A 24,963-nucleotide genomic window follows, 5' to 3' on the forward strand; every position below is an offset into this window, starting at 1 on the left:
CCCCATACTGACTGGACTGCCACGTGTCGAATAATGCCCCATGGTGGGAGCATTATATGGCTTAACCACTACACATGGTCTTATGCTTTTCATTTTTTAAAAATTTTTAACCCTTATACTTTTAAGCCTTTACATGTTTGTCACAAAAAGTTTGTAGTCACAATTTTTTATGGTTTAACAACCCAATCACATGTGGGTCCTACGTCGACTTAGTTATTTTTTTACGTTTTACGTATCAGTCAAATTTATGCGAGTTAACATGCTGCAACGCGTGTGCGTGGTTCAACGACTTTTACTATTATTGTTTACTTTTAGCCCTATACTTTTCATCTTTTATAAACCTGCCACAAAATTTTTCGTTTTACGTTTCGATCCAAATTTTGTGAGTTAATAAGCTGCAACACGGATGTGTTGCCCGTTTATTGACACAGTTGCAACGTGATGATCCTAAGTCGACTTATTAATCTTTTTCATATTTTATGTTTCGGTCTAATTTTTCATGTTAACACACTACAACAGCGTGCACAATTTAACGTTCCGCTGTAAAACACGGATCCTAAATACGAGTTGTTATCAAGATCCAGCTTTAGCTAATCAGAAAACAAAAGAAATAATATAAAAAATGAAACAAATCCGATTCGAAAAACAAATAAAATAAGACACTCAAATGTCCTTGAACTCTTGAAGTACCCAATGGACACAATGCGTAGGTTAGCTATATCCTTGATAACAACCCCTCTAACTGAATCACAAACCATGCATACACCTCACTCTTTAATGCGCCTCTCGCTTAACCTACGCCTCCTGCTTGATCTCTGACACACAACACTTTCTCACACACCACAAACACCCAAAAACACACACTACCACCATTGCTTGCTTGTTGCAGTTGCAGAAGTGAAATTAATGCAATGAATCACTTCTCTCCACTCATACAACTTTATCTGCAAGCTTAATTGCACTGTACCTACACTCTCTGATCTACATTTTCACTATACAAACCCTACTATATGTCACTACATCATAATCGCATAATCTCCAGTTACTTCATCGCCGTTGTTGATTTGATCTCCGATCTGGCTCCGTCGTGCATTTCGCCGTTGCGGTTTCCGTTTCGAACCGGTACTGTTAACAGATCGTTGATTTTGGTGAAGTTAGGTTAGAATTTTGACACTTTGTTTGATTTGATTGATTGTGTTCAGTTAGGTTACGGAAACGATGAATCTGTTGTGATGTGTTGCTCCGGTATTGTTTAGAGATCGTTGCATTTGGTGATTTTAGGTTAGAATTTTGATATTTTGTTTGATTTGATCGATTGTGTACAATTAGGTTATGGAAACGATGAATCTGTTATGTTGTATAGCTCTGGTATCGTTTAGAGCTCGTTGATTTTACTTATTCTAGTGTTTTTAGGTTAAAATTGTGTTTGATTTGATCGATTGTGTTCAATTAGGTTAGGGAAATGATGAATCTGTTATGATGTATAGCTCCAGTATCGTTTAGAGATTGTAGATTTTAGTGTTTTTAGCTTAAATTTGTGTTCGATTTAATGATTGTATTCAATTAGGTTAAGGAAACGATGAATCTGTTATGATGTATTTGATTTGAGTGTTTTTAGGTTAATTTTTTTTTTGATTTGATCGATTTTGTGCAATTAGGTTAAGGAAAAGATGAATCCGTTGTGTTGTATTGCTCCGGTCTCGATTGAGAAGGATCGGACTGGTTCACCAGTGTCTGGAGTTGAGAAACGGCAGTTGGAGAGTCAGTTAGGGTTTGAGAGTTCGGTGAGGAGTGTGAAACCGGCAAGCTTTTCAGCTCAGGTGTCGTCTGTCGGCACTGAATCGGAGAATGTGATTCATGAGGTGGAGGATTGTGAGGTTGAAGTGAGGGAGAAGGAATCTTCGGTTTCGAAACCGGTGGTTTTTGGTGGAAATGGTGGTGGTGTTGTGGCTGGGATATTGTATAAATGGGTGAACTATGGTAAAGGATGGAGATCTAGATGGTTTACATTGGAGGATGGAGTGCTGTCTTATTACAAAACTCATGGACCGGATAAGATCGTGCTCAGTCCGGGGAGAGAGAAAGGGTTTAAGGTCATCGGAGATGAATCGGTTAGGTACATGAGGAAATGCAGTAACGGCAGCAGTCATAATCGATTTGGATCGAAACAATGGAAGCCATACGGAGAGATACATTTGAAGGTATGCATAATTTCTTTAATCATTCATGTGAATTTTGCATTTCCATAGATTCATACTAATAAAACAATTGTTATTCTACAATGTCGCTAGATCTTAATATCTTATCCACATTTAACAATTCTGGTTTCTAAGATTTCAAAGAGAAAATAGAAAATCACTTTCCATTATAGCAATTAAAGTTGTTAGGTTGCAATGTATGGACAAGTACACTGGTTAACTTTTTGTGCAATTGTCTGGTGTAATTTTGAATTTTCAATATACAATTACTACCATTAAAACATAGACAACAAGGACATTTGGTTAGGTAGCCTTATATGATTTTAGTTGTTTGGACTTTATGGAAAACCTCAAGATTCTCCAGTGGACATGTCATCTAGTATTTGATGGTTCTGAGCTTCTGACCTCCAAAACAAAAGTTTTGTACTTAAAGCAAAACAGACAAGGCGAAACGGTTTTGTTTTCATGTGCTTTTTTGTTTTGTTAAATTTAATAAGTTCGTTAAATGATTTTCCAAAATGGGATAACTTCAATGTGTTGACCAAACCGTATTAGATGCCCTGCATTATAGAAAATACATCCTCAATTTTCTGTTTTGCAGAGTAGATAGCAATATCTTATATGTACACTACTAGGAACTCTTTGTAATCTGATTCTTGAATCCAGAAGATTTGAATTAACATCTAGGAACTAGCCTGGAATCATATATTAATTGTAGATGCTCTTTTTTTTGCAACGACGTCAACATTTTTTAAGGGCCACGGGCATGAACTTTACATTTTTTTCCTTATTTTAGCAATCAACTTTAAATTATGCAGAAATTAACAGCTTACATTTTTCTCGCTGGACTTTGCAACCGACCTCATTTTAACTGATCTTACCGAAATTTGGGGATGTGGCACTGGTTAATGCCATGTCAGCTACCACATTAGGTGCCACACCTGCAAGAATTGCTTATGTGAAGAAAAAAAAATAAGAAAGTTATTAATGAGTTAGAAAAGATATCTTTTTTTTCAAGACATTATTTTGTAAATAATAATTATTAAAAGTTACATAAGATGCGACATGGTACGAAAAAACAAAATAAAACTTTATTGACTAGTTTGTTAAATGACCTTTTTTTCTTTTATATTTGAAAATAGTTACTTTTTTCGAACAGCTAAAGATTTGAAAATAGTTATCAAATGTCACATAAGATGCCATGTGGATATACTCCCACTAAATTGACAAATAAATGCCATGTAATTAATTTTTTAAAAATAGGCAACAATTGACATGCTACCTTTGAAAAGGTAATTTGTTGCTACAATCAGTAAAAAATTACGTGCTTCCGCCACATCAGATGCCACATATGCTAAAAATGGCTTTTAAAAAAATAAAAATTATTTATTTACAACTTGACAAAAACATCATATATAAAAAACATTATTTAATATCAAATCAAATGCCACTTCACATATGCATAGATATACACTAAAATGGCAGATTAGATGCCATGTCAACATTTGTTTAGATCAGCAAAAAGAAATGACCTACTACCATCCCCGTTTGAGCATTTAATTCCTTCCTACAACCAATACTAAAGTATAACTTGGTTGCTAAAATCAGTAATAAAGTGTTACATGGTTTCCATTTTGTGCCTAATTTAGTTGATAAAATCAGGAAAAAGTGTAAGGTTTGTTTCTATCTTGTGCAATTTGCATATGATAACTCTGTTTTCTTAGTACAGGTGTCATCTGTAAGAGCAAGCAAGTCAGACGACAAAAGACTGTCTATATTTTCTGGAACAAAAACTCTTCATTTAAGGTGCATATCTAGAGAAGATAGACATGCATGGATTGAGTCCCTTTTAGCTGCTAAGGATAAATTCCCAAGGTTATCTACAGGGGATCTTGTTCCTTCAGAAGAGTTGGTTATTTCAACCGAAAAATTACGATCCAGATTATCACAAGAAGGAATGGCAGAGGAAGTAATCAAGGATTGTGAATCAATTATGTTGAGTGAACTCACCGCCCTGCAAAACCAAATGAAGGCTCTTCAACATAAACATATAGTTCTCCTAGACACATTAAGACAGTTAGAGGTACACATAATCATTTGACTATTTGAGTAGTGTTTGGTATGCAAGAACGGAATGGACCATTATGAAAATGTGAAAAAGGTGCCTGTTGACCACGCAGGAACTTAACGAACCGTTATATAAGGAGTGTGGTCCCTTTCAATTTTAGTGGTGTTTTTTTTTCCATTTTTACAAGGAATGGAATGAAAGTTTCCAGTCTAATCTTATTTTTCCTTCAAAAAGTTATGATAACACTAATTACTCGAAAAATTTTGAACGTAGCTGAAATAGTTCTTTTATTTGTTTAACTAAATTTTTTATTTTTGAATTAATCTCATTTGAAGCTCTCCTGATCTTTTTTATGTTTGCTATAGTTTTTTTAGAATACTATTGCTCCTACCTTTTTTAATATTACATTATGTAATAAGTACAACATATATGCATTTACATATAACATGAAAAGTTCGGATGCAAAATAATATTTATATATTAGAATAGAGTAGGGATAGTGTACATTAATTCAGAAGTGTGAGAAGTGTATTATAACACTATATATAACACTATATAACACCATATAACACCATATAAACACCGCATAACAATATGTAACACCATATAACACTATATAACACTATATAACAATATATAACACTATACATCTATCATAGACATGCTATCAGACAAACTATAGTGTTATATTTGTTATATAGTGTTATATAGTATTACATAATGTTATATGGTGTTATACGGTATTACATATTGTTATACGGTGTTTATATGGTGTTATATAGTGTTATATATAGTGTTATATATAGTGTTATAATACACTTCTCACACTTCTGGATTAATGTACAGGATCCTCTACCTATTAGAATATAACAATGATATACACACACACACACACACACACATTTGCTTCATGAATCATGAAAGATGAGTGTCAAAAATGTTGCAGACTGAGAAAATCGAGCTGGAAACAACTGTGGTTGATGAAACAAAAGAGAGGGATTCTTCTTGTGGGCAAGATAGAAGATTCAGTGGTAATTTTATTTTTTAATGGTTCATCTTCTCGTTAACTAGGTTATAGATACACATGTTGCTACAAATTTTGACATTAGTAAGCCTTTGCTAAATTTCAGCAAACAAACAACTAAAACGGAAGCGGGTCAAATGAGTTAAAGAATTTTGATTGTATGTTATACAATTATCTCTCAACTATTGATGGTACAAAACCCTTTTCTTTTACTTGCAACAGATTTCTATTCTATCATGTCAGAAGGCAGTGGAACCGATTCAGATGCCGACAACGAAAGCCGATACGGAGTAGACATTGAATCAGATGAAGAAAACGGGACTTTCTTTGACACAAATGAATTCATGTCAGCTGATGTTTTAAGATGTGCTTCCTATCGAAGTAGAGAAAATTCCGGAACAAATGAAAAGGAGTCTTTCTTATCGGGTCAAGCTGGAACTGAAATTAATTTGATTCAGTATCCTCATATTACAAGAAGGGACAGTTTACCTGAACCAAAGGAAAAAGAAAAACCGGTTGGATTATGGTCTATTATCAAAGATAACATTGGAAAGGATTTATCAGGTGTTTGTCTTCCTGTTTATTTTAATGAACCGCTTTCTTCATTACAAAAATGCTTTGAGGATTTGGAGTATTCTTGTTTGGTTGATCGAGCATTGGAATGGGGAAAGCAGGTTAGGTATTCAAGCTATGTTTATCAGTTTATGATAATTTGTTAATTTTCTTTAATTCACTGTTCGGTATGAAGGAATCAAAGAAAGAATAGAATGGTCAATGGTACAGCTTTAGTTCTACTTGATTTATTATCTAAAAAAAGAAACATTATAAAACAGAACAAAGATCACCAAAAGTGGGCTGCAAACGAACCGAACAAACACGAACAAACACGAACAAGACCTTGTTCGTGTTCGTTTGTTAAGAAATATACGTGTTCGCGAACCGTTCATGAACACTTATCGAATGAGATTTTATGTTCGTGTTCGTTTGTTAAGGAAATGAACTTGTTCGTGTTCGTTTGTGTTTGTTTGTTAATTTTAGGCAATGAACAAAAACTAACGTTGATGAACACAAATTAGCACAAACTAATGTGTTCATGAACACAAATTGAAACAAATGAACACAAACAAGCGTTCATGAATAAAATATATAATGAAGACACTTATTAGATATTTAATTTGTCGGAATTTTGAAGTGTTAAATAAAATATTAAAACGAAAAACACTAATGAACTATTGAACACAAACGAACATGTTACCGAACGTTCACGAACATAAACGAACGAACGCATTCTTTGTTCATGTTCGTTCATTTAACTAAACGAACGGAATTTCTTGTTCATGTTCGTTTGTTTAATAAACGAACAAACACAAATGAACTTCCCACCGAACGGTTCACGAACCGTTCGCCGAACGTTTGGTTCGTTTGCATCCCTAAGCAAAATATATATTTTGATAAAAAGACTAATAATTCAAATTAAGTATCGAAAATCTTGAGGCTTCAAGTTTATTGAAGATTGCTTGCAAACAAGCATATGTCATCAAATTTCATATGATTCCTTCCACTTTGCTAATTTTCATTCCAGTGGCAAGAGCCCTTTTTTTTCTTTTTCTTTTGCATTCTATCATTGAAAGAAATGAAACGTAATTATTCCCGAGTAATCTTCGATAACCTTTAAGATTTTTGATGATTCAGTTAGGTTATGGACTTATATAATCTTATTTGATAGTTTTTTTTTTCTCAGTTTTCTTTTTATTTTTGTATTTTTTTTTATATTTTTATTTTAAATTATACATATACTAGATTACCAAGACTGAAGTTTACACATGACATTTTAAATATAGTACGAAAAAAATAAGAAAGAACAAATGGTACCTTGGCATCGCACAAATAAAACTAAAATTTGTTTGTATAAAAACATTTCTGGCGTTTGTATGTGTAAAAAAGCATGCCAAAAAATGTATGATAGGTCAACCAAGCATGATGGAATGTAATGGCTCATTCCGTTTATAATGTCCATATAAACTTATTTAATTTAAGCATTATGCCATTTGCTCCTGAAAAAAGTAAACGTATTTTATATCTTATATTCTGAAATTCGACTGACCTCAAACTTGTATTCACGCAGGGGAATGATTTGATGAGAATATTAAGCATTGCGGCTTTTGCTGTTTCTGGTTATGCATCGACAGAAGGTAGACAATGCAAACCCTTCAATCCTCTTCTTGGCGAGACCTATGAAGCAGATTATCCAGATAAGGGCCTACGTTTCTTTTCGGAAAAGGTAAATATTTAGTTAAAAACACTAGATAAGGCCACTTATATACTGAAACAACTTTATAGGCCAAATTTTGCAAATCCGCAGGGTTTTGTCGACAATTGCCTTTTAAGAGTAAAATGCCATTTTTGTCCCTGAGGTTTGGCCAGTTTTGCGACTTTCGTCCAAAGGTTTGTTTTTTGCATCTGGGTCCAAAAGGTTTGAGATCTTGCAATTTTCATCCGGCTCGTTAACTCCATGCATTTTTCTCCGTTAATTCAGGGGTATTTCCGTCTTTTTTGTTAACTTAAATGGGAATTCGGTCTTTTGAATACTTGTACATTATGCGTACTTGCACATAATGCTAAATGCATGTATATAAAGTGAAAAAGACCGAAATGCCCTATAAGTTAACAAAAAAACGGAAATACCCCTGACTTAACGGAGAAAAATGGATGGAGTTAACGAGCCGGATGAAAATGGCAAGATTTTAAACCTTTTGGATCCAGATACGGAAAAACAAACCTTTGGACGAAAGTCGCAAAACAGGCCAAACTTCAGGGACGAAAATGGTATTTTACTCTGCCTTTTAATGTTTGAGGTAATAATGAATTTTGAATTTTATAGGTGAGTCACCACCCTATGATTGTCGCATGCCACTGTGAGGGCAGAGGTTGGAAATTTTGGGCAGATTCCAATCTTAAGGGAAAATTTTGGGGGCGTTCTATACAACTCGATCCTGTGGGTGTCCTTAAACTGCAGTTTGAAGACGGTGAAACATTTCAGTGGAGTAAAGTAACCACCTCTATATACAATATTATCCTTGGTAAAATTTACTGTGATCATTACGGTACAATGAGAATCACGGGTAGCGGTAAATATTCTTGCAAACTCAAGTTCAAGGAGCAATCGATTATAGACAGAAATCCGCATCAGGTAGTTATAACTTTTTAATACGGGTCAAATGGGTCAGCATTGTTGGGTAACATGTAGGCCTGTAACGAACTGAACGTTCATGAACTGTCTGTGAACTTGTTCGGCGGGAAGTTCGTTTATTTAATAAACAAACAAACATGAACACAATTTTTTGTTCATTTAATTAAATGAACAAACGTGAACACACGTTTTGTTTGTGAACGTCCGTTTATGTTTGTTCATTTATGTTCGTGAACGTTCGTTTATGTTCATTCATTTGTGCTCATTTATGTTTCGTTTTTTTACATTTGTTTATGTTCGTTAATTTATGTTTGTTCGTTTATGTTTGTTTCAGTTTAACTATATTTATATAAATATTGAACATAAAAGAAACTTTCTAACTACTTATATAAATATAATTAATATAACTAATAATTGGGCTTTCTAGTAATAAAAATGGGTTTTCCAATGGAATTTATCGTTATTAATCACTATTTTTAATAAAAATTTACTTTATGTTAGTTTATGTTTAGTAAATTACGTTCACTTGTGTTCATTTATGTTTCTTCAATTATATTCATTTGTGTTGTTTATTGTCTCTTAAATTATGTTCGTGAACTGTTCGTTTAGGTTTTAAACGAACAAACATGAACACGAACATGCCCATTTTCTTAATAAACGAACATGAACAAAAAAATGTGTTCAATTATATGTTCGTGTTCGTTCGGTTCATTTGTCAAATTTTCCGGGTTAAAACGGGTATATTTTTTTTGACACAGGTTCATGGGTTTGTGCATGACAACACAACACGAGAAAAGGTTGCTATGTTAATAGGAAAATGGGATGAAGCTATGTACTATGTACTAGGAGATCCAACAACAAAACCAAAAGGATATGATCCTATGACAGAAGCCGTGTTATTATGGGAAAGAGATAAATCCGCTACTAAGACAAGATATAATCTCACACCATTTGCGATATCTTTGAATGAAGTTACACCTGGTTTAAGGGAGAAATTGCCACCGACTGACTCTAGGCTTAGACCAGATCAACGCCACTTGGAAAACGGTGAATATGAGCTCGCAAATAAAGAAAAACTAAGACTTGAGCAGTTACAAAGACAGGTATGGTTCAGTTAAATGAAAACTGCGAGAACCGTATAAATACTTGTACATATTGTTTTAAATGATAAAGCATTTATGTAACAACCAATCATTCTCTCACTCACTACATCTTATCAGCACTACGTGCAAGTGCTTATCATGTACGGTACTCGTGGTTATCTACTAAAATTGATTTTGTATCGTCAAACTGTTTAATTAAAACATAGTATTACTTAGGGGTGTAAACGAGCCGGGCCGAGCCCGACTAGGCTCGAGCTCGGCTCGTCTTGTTTTTATGAAGCTCGAGCTCGGCTCGATTCGAGTCTTACTTATTTGAGCTCTAGCTCGGCCCGCGAGTAAAACTCAAAGCTCGAGCTCGGCTCGAGCTATTTTGAGAACAATCTCAAATGAGCTAAAATCTTGGCTCGAGTTCGCTTCGATATTGCTTAAACGAGCATAGATAATCATATTAGCAGTTTGAATAAGTAATTCCATACACCCTCGAAACAACTTACATAAAAAGTTGTATGTATATATGGTTGTTGAACATGAAAACAAAGTGTCACATTAGCAATGCCAACTTAGATCCCGGCTATTTATTTGTGTGGACAGGCAAGAAAACTGCAAGAAAGAGGATGGCGACCGAGGTGGTTTGAAAAAGACGAAGATGGTTGTTTCCGTTACGTGGGCGGATATTGGGAAACGAGAGAGAAGAAAGATTGGAAGGGAATTCCAGATATATTTGGGCAGAATGTTGTTCATGTTGAAGAAGAAGAAGAAGAAGAAAACCAAGAGTGATGTTTCAAGGTATTCAAACCGACTATATTGAGTGAGGGTATCAAGTATATAATTCCTTCAAAAAGCCTATAAATAAAACGTGATCATGTTGTTTGAAACCGTTTGATGTCATATGTTTTCTTAACGATTTTGATTCCCCCATCGATTGTATGATTGCATCAATGAATACAAGATCTTAGATTCTTGATCGTTCTTCGTGGTATTGGCCTTTTGACGACAATAGTGATGTTATGTATCTTCCGGTTGGGTTGTTTAAAGCGTAACTAAACAAATAAGCAAAAATGAACGATGTTTCTTGTTCATGGTCGTTGACTAGTACAACCATGCTTAAATGAATCTCAAGGAAAATGACCCCTTGGGTAAATCCATAATGTTCCGTTTATCAGAGACGAGAGAAATATTGGGTCATAAGGAATGGCCTTATGAAATCATTGTCTCTAGCTACGGTGTTTGTGATTTTTCAAAATCGTGTTTGTAACACTTATACTTTCTATATATAGAGTGTCAAAATTGTTAAAACTAAAATTGTTTTAACAATTTTGACACTCTGTATAGAAAACGTGTTGAAATGGAATGGACACTTTTTTTGAGACCTATGAGACGGGATACGATAGTGAAAGCGAGATGTTTTGCACACGAAAAAAGTTGATTCACATATGAATACATGATAGAATCATAATAAGACAACGATTTTTTAATAGGACTTCATATACATATAACTTCTTTTTCATATAAATCACCTACAGTTATTAGATGCTAGTAACACAAAGTATAAATGAAACCAAATATATTGATGACCTTAATGTAAGAAGTCGAATATTTGGGTATAGCAAGTAATGTACCGGTTGTTGAAAGGCACAAAGTAAATATCTATCATTCTGATAAGGAGCGGCCCCAAGAATTAGCTGATTCTTACATGGACCAGCTTGATAGGGGAAAACATGGCAAAAAAGACCCAAACTTTAAACGGACGTAACTTGCTCTACAGTTGGAGTTACGGGGCCCACGGCCAACGGACGGAAAGGTCTCAACGAGCCGGATCTTGTGACAAACCACCGTAGCCCAGCTTGTGAAGGTCTCAACGAGCCGGATCTTGTGAAAGGTCTCAACGAAGATTTTTTCCCCCAATTTTATCAATTTCCGTACTTTCCTTTTTTACCCAATAACGCGTAAATATCTGATTAACACGGTTTCCGCTCATATTTATGGTAAATATCTGATTAGCACGGTTTACGCTCATATTTATGGTGTTAATTTCACTCATTCAGAAATACATCATTTTCTTCTTCACGAGTTATTCTTGTTATTAGCTTCCACTCTGCGTCACATTCAGAGTCGGGTTCTAACGAGGATGTGCTCAAGGATGATACAAGTACCCCTCGGTTTATGGTACAAGCTTATGTTTAACTTCTGTTTTGGTCTGTAGTTGGTTGTTTACACTTTCTTGTTTGAAAACAAGTTTACATGAAGACGGTGGGTATGGAGAGCCTCATCCCCAAGGGGATGGGCCACCACATCACCGCCACGTAGGAAGGGCTTGAAGGGGATGAACCTAGGGGGGGTGGGGGATGAACCCCTTTATATATATATGTATGTATAGATGTGTGTGTGTGAGGAGAGAGGCACGAGGACGGGCATGGGGACGGCCCCCATACCCTCCAGTCTAAGCTATTTATCCGTTTCTTGTATGGCTTCTTTGTTTTCTCATGGGATATGTAACCTCTATTCGTTACTTATAACACTTTCCGGACACTTAACTTCCATCCAAAATAGACAAATAGTTATTCAAAAAGATGACCATAACCAACAACGATCATCGGTGTCGTGTTCATATAGAAGTATCCTGATCAATATTCAGGCAAATCAAACAACAATTTGAGCGAAATGTATTGCAGATAATGACGCATTGGTCACGCAATTAGGTATATTAAGCGAGTGGGTCTCTCTCTTTGTTTTCTTGTATCAACTGTTCTCTAACTCTCCTGATTTCCGCTTCCTTCTCCAGTCTTTCTTTCTGCAACAAACGAGACGATTACAAATATTATGCTATTTTACAGATATTATATTTACATCGATAACAGTCTTTTATCAAAGAAACCAATACATAGAGGTATCAAAATGAGTGAGTCGGATAGTTTAAGTAACGGGTTTGGATCAGAATAGGTAGTTTTTGAAACGAGTTGGGTTGACATTTGACAGAACATTGTTTTGCCCTATGTTGTCAAAGACGCAAGGCGCACAGGCCTCACCCGGAGCCTAGGCGCAAGGCGCAAAAAAAGCGAGGGTTTTTTTAAGAAAAGCGCATATAGAGGAAAAAAAATTAAAATATATTATGCTTTGAAAATTAAAATTATTAATAATAGTTTATATAAATACAACTTATTTTTATGCATACATTTAAGTCACTAAAAGATGACGTCCACATAAAAACGCAAACCATACAAAAAATCTGCATGATGATCCAACCCGAATGAAGCCATCTTCTGGTCACTCAAATATAAAAAAAATTTACGACTATTAAAACAAAAACAAAGTGAAAGTACGTTGGAATTTATGCAAAAAAAACAGCATTGCCAGTTTGGTTATAAACATTATGATACTTCAATAAAATCATTTTTTTAATAAAATGACCTATAGAGTTTTATCATGTTAAAAACAATCTAAAGCAACTTTCAACCCGTTTTCTTTTATTATACATGCATAAAGAGTTAAGAGATAAACTAGAACTGAGCCATTCAAGAGAACATGGGTTAAAGTAAACAGACCCCTTTTTACTTCATAACTCAGTTGATAAAAAGTTCAAAGAAGACTAGTAAGTATGGCAACAATAATATATAACACACAGTTTTCATTCAAGGATAATGGTTATACTTTAGATCGACTTTACCATGCCTACACAATGACAGGCTACCGAAAACTAACCACATTGGTTAGAAATGATTAAAGGGTCTTATTTTATCATACAACCATTGTAACAAATACTTTCACAGTCATGACGAAACATGATTCACATCTCGTATCTGATTGGGGCGCTAGGATTGCTTATTTAAACTGCATATTGCCTTTTGACAAGCTACTTCAAACTCCTTATTCAAAACAACTTTGTTCACCTTCACGCTTCACCTACAAATAGAGGTGCAAACGAGCCGAGTGGCTCGCGAGCTACTCGAGATTGGCTCGAGAAAAAGTTCGAAAAAAGCCGAGCTTTATCGAGCCTGAGCTGAGCTTGAACCTAAAATAAAGTTCATTTATTTATCGAGCCCGAGCTCGAGCCTGGCATGTGAAGCTCGTCGAGCCTTATTAACGTAATACTAGTTTTCATTAATATTTAATAACGTTAACCCCTTATTTAATGTTGTCTAGTAAACGAGCCAAGCCGAGCTTATTTTAACTTGTCGACGAGCCAAGCCGAGCCCGAACCTAAAAATAAGCTTGTTTAGTAAAGGAGCCTGAGCCTGAGCTTCACTTATCGAGCTCGCGAGCCTAAATGAGTATGATTTATAATATTTTTATTTAATATATTAATTAATAGATGATAAACGAGCCGAGCTCAAGCTTGAGAAACTACCAAAGAGCCGAGCTTGAGAGCTCGGGCCCGGCTCGGTGCCCCCCCCCCTGATGCGGGCCCAAGTGTGGAGGAACGGGCTATTTTGTATTTGGAGGCCCAAGACCGCGTAACAAAAGGGGCTTCACTAAAATGGCTCTAACTTGGGCTACGGGGTCCGTTTTGGACGTGCGACCAGGCGATTCGAACGTGAGAACGAGCTCCATCTTGCTGCAAACAGCCTACGGCGGTTTGGGTCATCGTCCGGGCCAAAAAACGCTTATTTCTATTACTTATTTGCATTTTTATGTTTTTTGAACTATTTTGGGCTTTTTGTTTTAGGCCGCGTGTTTGGCCCGTTATCTTTTTTAGGCCCATTTCGAATTTTGGTTTCTATTTATATGTTCCTCTAGTAATATGAATGATCAGACTTGAATTTTGAAACTACTCAATTTTTCACTTCAAATTCTGTGCCCTTTGGGTTGCAATTTGGGGGTTGGGGAAGAACTACACGGGTATTCGTAGAATCAACGTGTTTGATCTTCATTTATCAAACCACGCACTACATCACCCCCCCCCCCCACACACACACACACAAATAATCAAATAAGCAATCCTAACCATCCTGCTACCCGATATATCACAAATTCATAACACAATAAGCAGATAAACTGTTTCATTAACCAGTCCCAAACACCACCTAAAAATGTATGCAACTATGCATGCCAACAAAAATGCAATTTAGAGAAGAAAGTAGATTCAAATCATTATAAGTTCCTCACTTCCTCTCACCCGGACCACTATCTATATATTCCAATAGAGATCTTACAATGCTCAAATTCTAGATTCTGAAGTAACAGAGAACAAAATCTAAATCTATTTTCTTAGACCCTAGAAACAAAAAAATAAAATAAAAAGAAAGATCAATCCTATCTTATCTAGAGCATTCAAGTAAAACTGAATTCATTAACATACTATTTGCACTCAAGGTTTAAAAGAACAGATTTGAGCCTCGAGGCGTAATCCCAAGGCGGAATTACAAATAAATATAAAATTATATAACTTATAAAAGTTAAAATAATTGACACATAAAGTCTTAAGACATCAAAAACACACATAACCCCATGATGCACCCTGAAGCGCAGGTTTTCTTACCGCCTTGGCCCTTAGAGGCGTAGGTACAGACATAACCCCATGAGGCGCGCCTCATACATGTTTTCTTACCGCTTGCCTCGAGGCACACGCCTCAACCTTTTTTTTAAACCATGTTTTCAATCTCTAAACTGTTCATCTAACCAGAAACACATGAAAGTATTGCAAACTACAATATCAAAACCCTAACTGAAAATTTACATAAAAAAATCAAATAGGTAGACCGTAGATGTGTGCATAAAATGACAGATCTAGAGTGAAAAAGGTAGAAGATATGGAGGGAGACCTTTTCGTCCTGGTGAAGAGCGATCCAGACATGAACTTTATCCATTGATTGCCAGAACACAAATGCTCCAATCGACATCCCGAAAAACGTCGTCATGTTCACCATCTTCTTCTTCTTCGATCAGATCCAACTCCAATCGCTATTTCCTTCCAAGCCCTAGTTTTCTATAAAGTGTAGAGTAAAATGACAAAATGGTCCATGAGTTTTGGTCACTTTTATCGATTTTATCAATTAGCTAAATTTTTTTCAATCTGGGACTATTTGAGATTTTAATTTTGTTGTCATTTTCATTTAAAATCAAAAATTGGTCAAATTTTTCAGTTTTTTTTTTTTTTTTTTTGAAAGGGAAACTTCATTAGAAAACGCCCAAGCTCGAAGACTGAGCCGGGAACCAAAGACAACTACATAATTACAAATTTACACCAATCCGACTACGAAATAGGATTGCTCTTAATTCTATGCTTGAACCACAAAAAACCCAACGACTTTACATCACTAAAAATGGAATCTACCTCCACCTCCGTTGCCGAGAACAAAGCCTTATTCCGCGCCAACCACAGACACCAACAAGCGACCCGAACAATGCCCTGAAAATAGGCCTTCTCCCCAGCTCTAAATTTCCCTGATTTGTGGAGTTCCAGCAGATCTTTAAAAGAAAAGGCGAAAACAGGAACGGTGCGACACCATCGACTAATTTTCTTCCAAATCACCGAAGCCACGATGCAGGAAATGAATAAATGGTCGACGGTTTCCTCCTCGGATCTGCACAAAGGACATAGGCCATTTCCGACGACAATACCCCTTCTCCGAAGCACATATGCAGTGGGAATTATGCCCATTTCTGCTCTCCAGGCAAAGACATTACACTTAACCAGAATCAACCTACACTAGTTCATGATATAGCCACTTCCACTCACCGAGCTCTTCTCCAGGATACTCCTAGCAGAACTAACAGAGAAGATACCTGAGCTATCACCCAGCCATTTCCGGGGGTCAAACTAATTGCTCAAAGAAACCGAAATAAGACATGTTAATAAGACGGTCAACTCCCTGATCTCGACGTCATGATCCGGATCATGCTTCCACAGCCATGCTCCCATCAGACGATCACGAACCGAACATGTTTTAACCAATTCTAGCTCAAACAAGTTAGGAAACACCTCTTTGAGAGGGACGTCTTTCATCCACAGGTCCAACCAAAACAATACATCGCTACCTCTACCAACCGAACCCCGAAAAAAATTACGAAGATGGATGTTACCTGGCATAGGCTTATTGATAGCAGAGACTATATTTTGCCAGACACCTCCAAGAGATTTTATAACCGGTAAGAAAGACCAACCCGAGCTGCCCGAATGAATAGCGTCTATCACCTTGACCCAAAGATTATTCTTTTCACACTTGGATCTCCACCCCCACTTGCTCAAAAGAGCAATGTTAACATGACTGAGCTTGCTGATTCCCAGACCCCTGTTCTTCTTTGCCAAAGCCACTTTATCCCAAGCCACCCAATGCGTCCTTTTAACTTTAGTCGATCCTCCCCATAGGAATTTTTTTTGATTAAAGCTTCCAAATCATTAACCACTTTCACTGGCGCTTTAAAAAGCGAGAAAAAATAATTCGGTAAGCTCTGAAGGATGGACCGGATGAGAGTGATTCTCCCACCGATAGACAGGAGAGATGCCTTCCAAAGAGGCAATCTAGACTCAAAAATGTCGAACACTGGTTTCCAGTTACCAATACGATTCATGTTGGCCCCTACTCTTAAACCCAAGTACTTAAATGGAAGAACATCTGGAATTCATGTTACCAATACGATTTTTCAGTTAATATCCAGCTTTTTTTCTTTTCCCTTTTTTTTAATGAAGGACAAAATAGTTTTTTAACATTTTATGATAACAATTTAAAAAATCTTACCATTTTGCCCTTCATTAAAAGGAAGGAAAAAGACAAAAAAACTTGATGTTAACTGAAAAATCTGATCAGATTTTTCTTTTGGATGAAAATGACAACAAAATTGAAACCACAGGGACCAAGATTCGAAAGGTTTGAGTTTTGGACTAAAGTGGCAAAAGTGACCAAACCTCAGAGACCATTTTGACAGTTTACTCAAAGTGTATTATGCCCTCTATAACTAAAAAAATTTCTATTTTTGACGGGAACTTGGCCTCTGATAATCTGCAGACATCATTGGCCATTGGCAATTCCACTTTTGGATATTTCCCCTACCAGTCCAACCTTTCACCTGTTTGTTTTTCCTCCACTGGTCCTTCGTTAAAAAAACCTAACGAAGTTAAGTTTTTTTTCCAAATTTCAAATAGATGTTTTAGGGCTTTTGATCAGAGCGACGATACGGGTCCATTGATGTAAAACTTAACTTGAAACGGTGCTCCAAACGACTTGATTTTTGTTGATTGGAAGTTTAAACACCCGAATTGAAGCACGGTTTTCATCGTTTGGAGCACCGTTTCGAGGTAAGTTTTACATAAATGGACTCGTATCGTCGTTCTAATCAAAAGCCCTAAAACATCTGTTTGTAATTCGGAAAAAAAAAACTTAACTCCGTTAAGTTTTTTAACAGGGGACCGGTGGAGGAAAAATAACTGAAAGGTTGGACTAGCATGGTGAATATTCAAAATTGGGACTGCCAATGGCTAGTGACATCTACTAAGGATTATTACAGGCAAATTTCCCATTTTGACACATTTTTTAGTCATAACTCAAAATTTTTAACCTTAGTTGTGATCACGTGCATCTTATAAGAGGGTAATTTAGTCATTTTACCATTTTCCTTAAATAAAACTTATAACATTAAAAACCAGGGTCATCTTAGAGAATCTTTGAAAAAGTTTGGGTCCAGGGCGAGTGGAAAAAAGGGGTCATTATTGAGCCATGTAACATCCCTAAATTTATAAAACTTTATATTAGAGTTTTAAAGTACTAAATAAATGAGAATAAGCTAACTAGGAAATAAATAACCTAGTTAGCTAGTTGTCTTGTAGTAACACATGAAGTGATTGAAAAAGTCTAAATTACAAAGTTAACAAAGGTTGAGGGGCTTATGTTGTAAAACTTGAAACTTGATTTAATAAAAATAAAATAACACACACCAAACACACACAAAGGTGTGTCTGGTCGATCAGGAACACAGGGGCGACAAAGGGCTCCCCACCAAACCCTAGTTCTTGTCAAAATTGATCAAATTGGAAGTCCTAATATGTTCCAAATCAATTTCCAAGCACAAAATAGTGATCCCCTTTGAAAAGGATCATAAGGTATGTAATTTTCATGGAAAACCTTCATCTAAATTTATGAGTAAATCCATGAAATTCAGAATTTATGTTGCATGTTGGTTGTTTGGGATGAAATAGTGTCTAGGGATAAACCCTAGTCAATTACTTGTAGAAGTTTTGCCTATTTCTTGTGAAGCTCATAATCACCATTGAAGGTGATAAGTGGTTTTGTAGAATTATGTTAAACACTAGGATTACCTTTGTTAACTTAGTGTATTTGAGCTCCATGGAGCAAATCCAGATTGGTTGATATGAAAAATTGTCATGAACATGTGAAATAATGTTTAAATCTTGGTTAAATAGTTAGTCAAGAACTTGATTTTGAATTGTATGAAATCATGCTCATTAGGTGTTTGATATAATGCCTAAGAGAAGACAAGTGTTGAGAAATTGGACTAAAAACGCATATTTGATTAGTGTGGTAAATTATGCGTTATATACTATAAGAGAGTTCTAAACATCTATGGTTGAACTCTATAGGCAAGAAAATCGGAACGTTAAGTGGACAAGCTAGTGATGATACGCGTTTGGCGGGAACGCTTTGAAGGTACGTGACTTACGGTTTCGTTACATTGTGCATAAACAAAAGTCTTAGAAATATTATTGAGATAGTAGTGTCAATGCGAGTTTGGTATGTCATAGAACTGACGAAGTTCACTCGACAAACCAAACGAGTCAAAGGAGCTAATTAGATACCTTGGTTGATAATATTGTGTAATTAGTCACGTTGGAATAAAAATAGAGTGACGTAATTCACTAGATAAAGAAACGGATTAAAATATTGGTTAGAGTAAGTTTGGTGTGTTGTAAAATGGTGGTTTCCATTAAACAACCAAATGGGTCGAACAATGGTTGAATTTGTAGTGTTGAAGTAACTAAAACATCACTCATTAAAAATTGAGTTATAAAAGCGTAAACCATGGAATGGACGCAATACGCTAAGGTTGACAAGTCCGGGAATGGGTAATTATGGTTAGAAATCAATGTTGATGAATCATGCAAGTATGTAACTTGTTTCGTTACATTATGCAAAATTAGATAATGTATTCGTTCAAAGTTGTGTCTTAGAATAAAGATTGGTATTAGCTGAACTGACAATGTTCACTACTTGAATTAATGAGTTTAAATTAGATTAGAAAGCGTTTGGTAGTCATTAGAAATGAAGGATTCCATAAATGAGTCAAACGGGTCGAATAATTGTTTAGTAAGTAGGAAAGGTGTGTTTAGAATAGCATTTGGCAATGACGGATTACAAGGGCGTGAAACCATAGATTTGGTAATGAAAAGCCGGTGATCATAAGCCCCGGATGTAGGGTAAATACGTCTTGCGGACATAAAATTTGTTAGTGGGTAAGTTAATGAAAAAGCTAAACGGGTCAAATAAATACATAAGGCATTTATAGACTTTCAACCCGTACATCCAAATTTTGATATAATAATTCGATAGATACATTAGTAATTAAATTACAATCATTCAGGAAGAAACGGGAGGTCAAACGGATACCCGGATTGAAAGATACGAAAATTTTTGTGTTTTAAAAAAAAATTGGAAAGGTCTGATACAGGGACCACCGTAACTTATGGTGCCCACCGTAAGTTACGGTGGGGCTGAAATCGTTACGCCAGTTACCTCCTGCTTTACGGTGGGGGTATTTTGAAACAGAGGCCACCGTAGCTTACGGTGGTTACCGTAAGCTACGGTGGAGACCAGTTATGTCACACCCCCAAAATCCACACGCGGAGTACCACCGCTTGGAGGCGTGACGCGACCAGGATCAAGCCATCAATCATATTGAACATAGCATAATATAAATAAGATAGTTCGTAAAACCCAATTCAATACAACATAGTATCAATAGCGGAAGCATAAGTATGTAAACCCAAAGTAAATCATAAGTTCAATTATTAGAAACGTTTAACATAGCGTCATGATCCATTGCCCACAACGACCCGCTCCTCCTTGTGCAAGCTCCGTATTGTACCTAAGGTCCTGCAAGGCATGCAGCAGATAATCAACAACTAGTTGAGCGAGTTCACAGTTAACAGTTCAGTAGTAGTATAGTGTGAGTAACTTTTTGTTCGTTTGTTAAGTCATGTATCGTTTTAGTTTCCATCGCGGCCTCCCAGGCAGGTATGCGAAGATATTAGGGGATGTTCCTCCCGAGTATTCTAGACTAGGTTTGTTTGTATCGCGGCCTACCAGGCAGGTGTGCGAAGATTAGCAGATTACAGTTCGCGGCCTTCCAAAGGCAGGTGTGCGAAGTCAGTCATAATATCGCGGCCAACCCTTGGCAGGTGTGCGAAGATCGTTCAATAAGTGTTACTAGTCTAGCAGTAGGTTCTATCATCTATGTATGTACAGTAAATCATTATATCCCCATTCCCACCCTGGGAACCCCATGCCTTGGCTTGTGTGAACTCACCTTGGTTTTGCTCGGTATGCTAAGTATGTGCTCAAAGTAAATCAATCACGTCCTAGAGTATGCACGTACATAATCAGTTTGAATTCATACAGTTCACGTATAAGCATAATCAATGATCACCAAGTAGTACACATCACTAATCAACATCACATAAGTCATGCATAGTATTTAACATCAGTTAGTTAACTCAGTTAACACTTAACAGAATTAAATCAGTTTACTGTGCAGGTTATCCAAGTTGGCGAAACAGAGGTTGGCGAAACACAGGTTGACGAAACACAATGTGTTTCGTCAACTACCTTTTGACGAATCTAAATTCTATTTCGTTAAGGACCTTTGGCGAAACACATTTTCTAATTCGTCGACATCCTTGGCGAAACACATTCTGTTTCGCCAAGACTTCCAATTCGTCAAACATTCACATTCGTTAAGCAACAGTTACGTCAACATGTCAGTTACCGAAAATCATGCAGTCAATTACAGAACTTATCACAGAAACCCTAATCATTCTAGAGCAGCCGTTACTCTTTATCATCAATCATCAAGCAGAACATACGATTAATCATTTGAATATTATACTATTAAACCGTACCCTACACATAACAGTTACGGAACCGACACGTAATTCATCATATCATTAGACGTTCATACAGTTATTACTAGTTCTGATTCGTGAGTTCAGGAAATCACCATGTGGTTACATTCAAATCAGTTTCATCAAATGTGCAAACGGATAGACATGTTTCACATAAATCTAAGTAACCAACTACTTATGCATAACGAAATCAGAATCAACATAATGACATCAGGTTTAGAGATCAACAGCATATGCACATCACGTATAACGAAACCAAGGGATCAAGAAATCGATTTAGCAAACATGCAACTAACCGAGGTAGATGGTACGAAGGTTTAATCGTTCACGAGAGCTTGGGGAATACACAGGGCTGCCGTCAATTGCAGGAGCGTTCTAGGGTTCTGATTTTTGCTAAAGTGTGACGAATGAGGGGTTTCCGTCTAACATATACGTGTTTTAATGGTCCTGGGCCCTTAATGGGCTTGACGAATCATATGGGCCGGCGAAATAGGCTGTTTCGTTAAGAATGGGTTGACGAAACAGTGCTTCTGTTTCGTTGAGTGGTCCTTGGCGAATCACAAGTTTGATTCGTCGAGATGGTTTGATTGGTGAATAAGTCTAAGTGTTTTATACTAATACTCACATCATGACAGTAATCACATATATGCACATCATGACCGTAATCACATATAGGCGCAATACAATACGTTTCATTAACACATAACATGTACAGTTACAAGTCAACAAGTCAACTATCAACAGTCAAAGTCAACGTGCATTTAAAGTCGAAAGGTCGAGTTGTCACATTATCCCCAACTTGAAAGAAATTTCGTCCCGAAATTTGGTACGTACTTACTGAGGAAGCTAGACAGGTTGCATCATTCACTGGTTTTCCTGGGGTGTCACATCCTCCCCTCGTTGATCTGGAATTTCGTCCCGAAATTTCGTGGTAGTAGCTTCAGCCTCAGCAGTGGTTGCATTGGTTCCGAATAACTGGGGATACTTTTCTGTCATCTGGTCTTCGCGTTCCCAGGTGTACTCTGGGCCACGACGGGAGTTCCAACGAACTCGAACAAGAGGGATTCTCTTGTTTTTGAGGACCTTAACATCCCGGTCCGTGATTTCAACTGGCTCCTCGACGAACTGCAACCGCTCGTCGATAGTGAGTTCCTTAAAAGGAACTATAAGGGTCTCATCTGACAGGCACTTCTTCAGATTCGACACGTGAAATACATTGTGAACTGCCCCGAGTTCCGCTGGTAGGTTTAGCTTGTAGGCCACTTTGCCTATTTTCTCAATGATTTCGAACGGTCCGACGTACCGCGGATTTAGTTTGCCCCGTTTGCCAAATCGTACCACACCCTTCCAGGGTGAGACTTTAAGTAAAACCCGGTCCCCGACCTGAAATTCCAGTGGCTTTCTACGCTTGTCCGCGTAGGCTTTCTGACGGTCGCGTGTTGCCGCCATGCGTTGTCGTATCTGTGCAATCTTTTCTGTGGCGTCCACCACAATTTCTGGACCCGTGATCTGACTATCCCCCACCTCTGCCCAACAGAGAGGTGACCGGCATTTACGTCCGTACAATGCCTCGAATGGAGCGGCTTGTATGCTGGTGTGATAACTGTTATTGTATGAGAACTCCACCAAAGGGAGATGTTTTTCCCAGCCGTTGCCGAAATCAATAACGCATGCCCGAAGCATGTCTTCAAGAGTTTGGATCGTTCGCTCAGACTGCCCATCCGTCTGAGGATGATATGCTGTGCTCATGTCTAGCCGTGAGCCGAAGGATTTGTGCATTGCTTGCCATAGCTCTGACGTGAATCGTGCATCCCGATCCGAAATGATGGAAGTGGGCACTCCGTGCCTCGAAACAACTTCTTTAAGATAGATGTCTGCGAGAGTGGAGAACTTATCCGTTTCCTTTATAGCTAGGAAGTGTGCAGACTTGGTGAGTCGATCCACGATCACCCAAATGGTATCATTCCCACGCTGGGATCTGGGTAGGCCTGTAACAAAATCCATGGAAATTTCTTCCCATTTCCATTGCGGTATCTTGGGTTGCTGAAGTAGACCCCCTGGTTTCTGATATTCCACCTTGACCCTTGCACATGTCAAACACTTGCCGACGTAAGTAACGATGTGGGCCTTCATACTAGGCCACCAGTATGTAGTTCTGATGTCGTGGTACATTTTATCCGACCCTGGATGTACCGAGTAACGAGACTTGTGTGCTTCATCCATTACCAGCTCGCGTAAACCGCCAAAGAGTGGGACCCAAATACGCCCCGTTACATAGTAGGCACCGTCTTCCTTTTGTTCCATTCGTTGCCTTGAGCCGCGCAAGGCTTCAGCCTTGACGTTTTCGGGTTTCAATGCTTCGATCTGAGCAGTTCGTATCTGTGCAGGAAGACTGGACTGAATAGTGAGCTGCAAAGCTCGTACACGCCTAGGTAAAGTGTCCTTCCGACTGAGAGCGTCAGCCACAACATTGGCTTTGCCTGGATGGTACTTGATGGCGCATTCGTAATCGTTCAGAAGTTCAACCCATCTTCGTTGACGCATGTTCAAATCCTTTTGCTTAAGGATATGCTCAAGACTCCTGTGATCGGTGTAAATCGTGCACCTGGTACCGTACAGGTAGTGTCGCCATATCTTAAGTGCGAAAACAACAGCTCCCAGCTCTAAATCGTGCGTCGTGTAGTTCCGTTCGTGAACCTTGAGTTGACGTGAAGCGTAAGCAATAACTTTTTCTCGTTGCATCAACACACACCCAAGTCCCTGTATCGATGCGTCACAATAAACCACAAAATCTTCCGTGCCCTCTGGCAGTGAGAGAATAGGTGCGCTGCAAAGCCTATCCTTTAGGTACTGAAAAGCGATCTCCTGGGGCTCTCCCCAGCGATAGGTGACACCCTTCTGTGTCAGTAGCGTAAGAGGCTGTGCGATCTTGGAGAAGTCTTTTATGAATCGTCTGTAGTAACCCGCCAAACCCAAGAATTGGCGTATTTCCGTTGGTGTACGCGGTGCAGGCCAGTTCCTGATCGAATCTACCTTGGATGGATCGACATGAATCCCATCCCTGTTCACCACATGGCCTAAGAAGTGGACTTCACGAAGCCAGAAGTCGCATTTGGAAAACTTGGCGTACAATTGTTCCTTTCGAAGAAGTTCCAAGATCAATCGCAGGTGATGTTCGTGCTCCTCCTGACTCTTGGAGTAAATCAGAATGTCGTCGATGAAGACAATCACAAACTTGTCTAGATACGGCTTGCACACCCTGTTCATCAGATCCATAAATACGGCAGGCGCATTCGTTAACCCGAATGGC

The 24,963-nt window shown here is 37.6% G+C and overlaps 2 protein-coding genes across 4 annotated transcripts; one reads left to right on the forward strand and one right to left on the reverse strand.

Annotated features, from left to right (window-relative positions):
• Positions 1–700: 700 nt before the first annotated feature.
• LOC110925620 (oxysterol-binding protein-related protein 1D) lies at positions 701–10,553 on the forward strand. Of its 3 annotated transcripts, XM_035986445.1 has the most exons (10): positions 707–1,122; positions 1,203–1,281; positions 1,659–2,201; positions 3,928–4,281; positions 5,213–5,297; positions 5,513–5,964; positions 7,416–7,571; positions 8,172–8,480; positions 9,239–9,583; positions 10,175–10,553. In XM_035986445.1, exons 3-10 carry the CDS (start codon positions 1,671–1,673, stop codon positions 10,358–10,360), a joined length of 2,418 nt encoding a protein of 805 aa, XP_035842338.1. In that variant the 5' UTR covers positions 707–1,122; positions 1,203–1,281; positions 1,659–1,670; the 3' UTR covers positions 10,361–10,553. The 3 variants fall into 3 exon arrangements, with proteins under 3 accessions (XP_022025222.1, XP_035842338.1, XP_022025223.1); XM_022169530.2 differs by lacking the exon at positions 1,203–1,281 and having other exon boundaries at positions 701–1,158; XM_022169531.2 differs by lacking the exon at positions 1,203–1,281.
• A 1,557-nt stretch (positions 10,554–12,110) lies between these two features.
• LOC110922381 lies at positions 12,111–15,535 on the reverse strand. The gene is made up of 2 exons (XM_022166697.2): positions 15,343–15,535; positions 12,111–12,374 (listed from the first exon to the last, which is right to left on the reverse strand). The coding sequence occupies exons 1-2, from the start codon at positions 15,445–15,447 to the stop codon at positions 12,288–12,290; spliced, it is 192 nt and encodes a 63-aa protein (XP_022022389.1). The 5' UTR covers positions 15,448–15,535; the 3' UTR covers positions 12,111–12,287.
• Positions 15,536–24,963: the final 9,428 nt, after the last annotated feature.

Source organism: Helianthus annuus, chromosome 17 (assembly GCF_002127325.2).
Source record: "Helianthus annuus cultivar XRQ/B chromosome 17, HanXRQr2.0-SUNRISE, whole genome shotgun sequence".
NCBI lineage: Eukaryota > Viridiplantae > Streptophyta > Magnoliopsida > Asterales > Asteraceae > Helianthus > Helianthus annuus.